Source organism: Chinchilla lanigera, unplaced genomic scaffold (assembly GCF_000276665.1).
Source record: "Chinchilla lanigera isolate Chin_1 unplaced genomic scaffold, ChiLan1.0 scaffold00183, whole genome shotgun sequence".
NCBI lineage: Eukaryota > Metazoa > Chordata > Mammalia > Rodentia > Chinchillidae > Chinchilla > Chinchilla lanigera.
In genome coordinates, this window is record NW_004955584.1 from 825,724 (window position 1) to 830,997 (window position 5,274).

A 5,274-nucleotide genomic window follows, 5' to 3' on the forward strand; every position below is an offset into this window, starting at 1 on the left:
AACAGCTTTCTACCATCACTGGAGTCCATTACGGACAAACAGCACAGCTGAGCTACCACTAGCCTGATTTACAGCCACATCCATTTCATGATGCCAACAGAGACAGGGACCCTGGTTCTGAGTTTCCCCCCACCCAGGGCTCAGCCTGAGACCATTCATGCAGCCAGGGCCTGCACCTCAACGCCGTCCTTCAAGCGGATCATCATTCTGTCCCCTGAAGAGGGATGAGGGTACACGGTGCCGATGTGGACAAAGTGGAACTGGCCTTCGGGGCTCTGCTGCCCTTGCAGAACGTCAAATTTTGTCACCAAATCTCCATGGGCATCGAACGCGATGTGGGTCCCATCAGGGGTCTGGAAGCGCACCTTCCTGAGGGCGTGAAGGAGCTGGGGGAGGAGGCTGACATGTAGCCTGGCCAGGGCCCCGGGTGGGGATGGCAGGTGGAGCTCTACGTAAGGCCACCAGGTCCATCAGGCACATGGGGTGCAGGGCCCAGGAAAATGTTCCACCTTTAATTTCTGGTAAACTCAAAAGGAAAGTTTAATAATACATCAAGATACCCTTATCTTCACCAGGCATCCACCCATTAAATTTTCATTACCTGTTCTGTGGAGGTAGGAACCCAAGACACCGTGCTGCTGTGCCATCCTGAGTCTCCCAACCCCTCCCGTCCCATGTCTCAGGTGTATGACATCCACAGAAGGCTCTGCCATCCACACTCCCGCTCCACCCCAGCCTTTTGACATTCCTGGTCCAGCTGCTGCTCTTCCTGCACTCTCTCCCATTTGCACAGGCTTCTCATCATCCCGGCTGATCTCAGATCCATCCTCACAGAAGCCTCGCCTTCCCATCCCACCACAACTTCATCCACTTCTCAGGATGCAGGCATTATGTCTTGTAAGTTTCCAATCTGTCTGCCCTGCCCAACAGCCAGACATTCTCAGTGCCCGTCCATCCCCAGCCCCATGGTGTTCTGAACCTAAGCAGTAGAGGCCATGTGGTCTGACTGGAGGTCACAGCAGACTGCACTGTGTCCTCCGAGCCAGCCTGGTATCCCCAGAAGACACACCTGGACTCCAGAATAAGGATGTCCACCTGCACCCAGGGTGGGTGGAAAAGACATGCTGTTGTGGGGTCCCTGTCCTCCCACCTGTCAGAAGGTGGCAGTCAGAGAGAGCAGACATCACATGGTGAAGGGAAAGGTTAAAAACTCAAACCTTAGAGGCACTTGTGATGCTTGTCTCTGGCCAGTAGCCTGCATTCCAAAGGCAAATGGGCCCACATCATCTGGATTCTACAGAAGAGGTCAGAGAAGAACCCGTGTCTGAGCCTTCCCCTTAGGATGGATATGAAGGTTCAGTGAGGTATCACCCTGGGCATATCGGGTGGGAGAAACCACAGGTTCTCCCCTAAGTGCCCTCAGGCACGTGGACGTAGAAGGAGAAGACAACGACAAGGTTACCTGGAGGGGGTAAGGTCTTCAGGATGGGATATATTCGTAGAGAAAGGTTTAACAGAATATGACTTTCCTATAAGACTGAGGTAGAAGTAGACAGAGGACCCCATGTGTGCACAGCCTGGATATCCAGATGGAAACTGACCAGGGGCACAGCTGGAAACAGCCAAGAGGATATGAAGGCTTGGGCAACTTAGGGACTTAGACCTCTTCTCAAAATAAAGCAAAAAATAAGCTGTGAACCTAGCTCTTTAGCAGCACATACCTAGGTTAGATCCAGTGCCATCAGATGACTCTTTTTAGTAAAAGTGTAGGTCAGGCATAGTGGCACATGCCTGTTATCTCAGCACTCAGGAGGCTGAGGCAGGAGGATCATGAGTTCTAGGCCAGCCTGGGCTACACAGTGAGTCCAAGGCCAACCTGAACTACATAGCAAGACTGCCTCAAAAACAAACAGTAAAAGTGTAATTTATCACATATTTGAGACACACTTAGACTAAACCTTATTTTTATCAAATGAAACACAGAAGGCTTCACTTGTTGAATTTTAGATTTTAAAAAATGACTCTTAACTGGATGAAATGCCAGCACTGAAAAAGACTGAGACAAGAGGATTGAAAATTCCAGTGTAGACTAGGAAACGTAAAGAGACCCTATCTAAAAATAAATGATAAAAAGAGCTGGAAATTGAATTCAAGGGTGGAGCATTCCAGGGTTCAATCCAGGTACTACAAAAGGAAAAGGTCTTTCTAGCACAAACATAATGTATTTAATATTTGGGATACATTTATCCTCAAAGTTATTTGTCATTATCTCACTTCAAATTTGAATCACACATAATAAACACCATTTGGTGGTTACCAAAACTCAAATTTTGAAAATATACCAAAAAACCTATTTAATGTATATTTGAATTTTGATTTTCACCAGCCATCCTGTATTTACTAAGTTGACCTACCCACAGGAATGGAACCCATCAGAGGCCACACAGCCAGCGGGTCCCTGAGAATCCTGGTTCAGTGATCCTGCCAGATGCTTCTGGGCTCCAGGCACAAGTGTCCTCGAAGCTGCACAGAGATTGCTCATTATCCCTTCCCAGCAACCCCACTCACCTGCCAGGGATGGAAGTGCCGGGGGCCTGCGCACACCCCACCCCCATGCTCACAGGACACCAGATCCTGCAGGGCGTGGGCGACACTGTACACAGCCGTGTATGCGATGTCCACTCTACTCACATCCTGGAAAGGATGTTCATGGCCGCTCAGACTCTCGCTACCTGAGCACAGCTGCACAGCTCCAGACACTGTACCGTTCCCATGCGGCCACCTGCACCCGAAGGTGGCCTCCCAGAACCTCCCCAGGAACATGTCCTCTGGGGTCCGACTTGGGTGTAGGCTGGCGAAGAACTCAGGGAACCCATGTACGCGGTTTCTGTGGCACAGAAGGCCAAACGCACCCCGCAGGACCCGAGAGATGCCCGGCATGGCCAGGGCAAGTGCCGTGTGCAGGAGGCCCTCGCTGACCCAGACCTGGCCCAGGACACAGACACCCAGCAGGCTCTGCAGGATGAGCTTGAAGTTAGAGTTGTTCAGGAAGACCAGGACTCCTGTGGCAGTGCTGATCTGCATCTTCTGCACCACAGTGCTGATCTTCTCAGGGGAGTGCTGGGAAGGCACTGAGAGGTGGAATTCGATGCAGATGTCTGCCCTTCCCAGTTCCCCAGCAGCCAGAGCACCAGCCTGCTGCCCAAAGTCATCGTCCTGAGCCAGGATGACAATCCAGGACCATCCCAAGTGCAGCACCAGCTGGGTCACAGCACGTGAGGATGTTAGATCACTGGCCAGAGTGCGCAGGAAGGAGGGGAACTGGGTTTTGTCACTGAGGCTGGGCAGCGTGGATGCATAACTGACCTATGGGGAAGAGCAGGGCATGGGAGGGAGGACCAGGACTCAGACACAGGCTTGTCACTGGTCTAAACTCAGGATGCAGATACAATGAGGACAGGGGGAGGGGCCAGCTCGCCCAGGTGGGCTGGACAGCCTCCCAGACTTGGCCCTGTAAGCAGCACACCCCATGCTCATCCTCAGTCCTGGGCAGTGGGACGGCTGGTCACACGGTTCAGACCAGTGCTAGGATACCATCCTCTTTGGAGAGACACAGATGCTTCTGGGCTCCAGGCACAGGTGTCCTCGAAGCTGCACAGAGATTGCTCATTATCCCTTGTAGAAAGACACAAGGGAAAGACAGGGAAGACCAGTTGGAATCAAAACCAAAACTCAACACTGCGCTGCCTGAGACACACTTCATCCACAGAGACACACAGACTATACCTGAGAAGATGGGAAACCATGCTCCCTGCAGCCAGAGCCCCAAAGCAAAGAAGAGTAGCCACTCAATTCAAAATAAAACTGACCACAAGAGACAAAAAATATATTAAAACTTCAATATTAAAATAATATTAAACACCAACTATTGCTAAAGGGAACAAGTCACAAAGAAGAGATAGCAGTCGTAAATATAAATGCACTGAATGTCTACGCAACCAATTTCATAATGCAAAACTACTTGACATACAAAGACAGACAGATCCCATTGTAATCAGAATGGGGGGCTTCAATAACCCCACTAAAAACAGATAAATCTACCAAACAAAAAAATCAACAATAAAGTAGAGTTGAACCACATCTTTGAACAAATGCATGTAACAGTTCCTTACACAATATTTCATCCAAATGGCTATACACATTCTTCTCAAGTGTCAGCAGAATTTCATCCAAAACAGACCATGTCTTAGAGCATACAACATGTCTAAATAACTACAAAAGAACTGAAATAGTCTTTGCCTATCAGACTATAATGGGATGCAACTAGAAATCAAGAGCAAAAGGTACAACACAAATCACAAAACATATGGAGACTCAATAGTACATTCTTGAAAAATCAATGGGTCATAGAAGGAGAAATCAGGGAAGCAATTTTAAAAATTCCTAGAACCAAATGGCAATGTACCTATAACACATCAGAACATTTGGCAGACTGCAAAAGCAGTTCTAAGAGAGGTTATAGGTCAGAGTACCTATTTTAGAAAAAACTAAGTGAACCAAAATGAATTACATCATGATGCCTCTCAAGGTTCTATTAAAACAAGAACAATCCAGCCAGCTGTGGTGGCACACACCTGTAATCCCAGGACTAGGGAGGCTGAGGCAGGAGGATTACCATGAGTTCAAGGCCAGCCTAGGCTAGTTCAAGGCCAGTGAGTTCAAGGCCAGCCTGAATTACAGAGAGAAACCCTGCCAAAAAAAAAAAACAATCCAAAACCAAAATTGTAGAAGGAAAGATCTGAGTAGAAATCATAGTCTTCACAGTAACCAGGTGGGTTTCCATGGGATTCTTGCACACTGCTCATGGGAATGTAACATCACACAGTGGCCAAGGAATTCACAAGTTCATTGGGCCCAGTAAGTCTACCCTACACTCAAAAAGATTAAACCTCTCTGTGAACATGCAGAGAAACAGCATCCACAGGAGCCGAAGGACAAGCACTTCAAACACCCATGACCTGCCGAGTGGGTGAACAAGATGAGGTCTGTGCACAGAAGGAATACAAATTGTCACTAAAAAGGAGTGAAGCTCTGACACTGGCCACAGTGTGGATGACCTGTGACACTGCCCAGGGAAGATGCCAGTCCCAGACCACACACTGTCTAATCCCACCCAGGGAAACGTCCACAAAGGCAGGTCCACAGAGATGGAATGCAGATGGGTGGCTTTGGGGTGGGTGGTGCTACTGGCTGGCTGCTGGGTTTGGAGATGTT

At 48.8% G+C, this 5,274-nt stretch overlaps 1 protein-coding gene across 1 annotated transcript in view; it reads right to left on the reverse strand.

Moving 5' to 3' along the window:
- Nucleotides 1-176: 176 nt before the first annotated feature.
- Nucleotides 177-5,274, reverse strand: part of LOC102028481 (vomeronasal type-2 receptor 116-like) — a gene marked incomplete at its 3' end in the record, with an annotated part of 7,283 nt that continues 2,185 nt past the window's right edge. Inside the window, 3 exon segments of the mRNA XM_013509848.1 lie at nucleotides 177-369; nucleotides 1,218-1,294; nucleotides 2,569-3,366. Of these exon segments, the coding sequence (XP_013365302.1) occupies nucleotides 177-369; nucleotides 1,218-1,294; nucleotides 2,569-3,366 (1,068 nt within the window).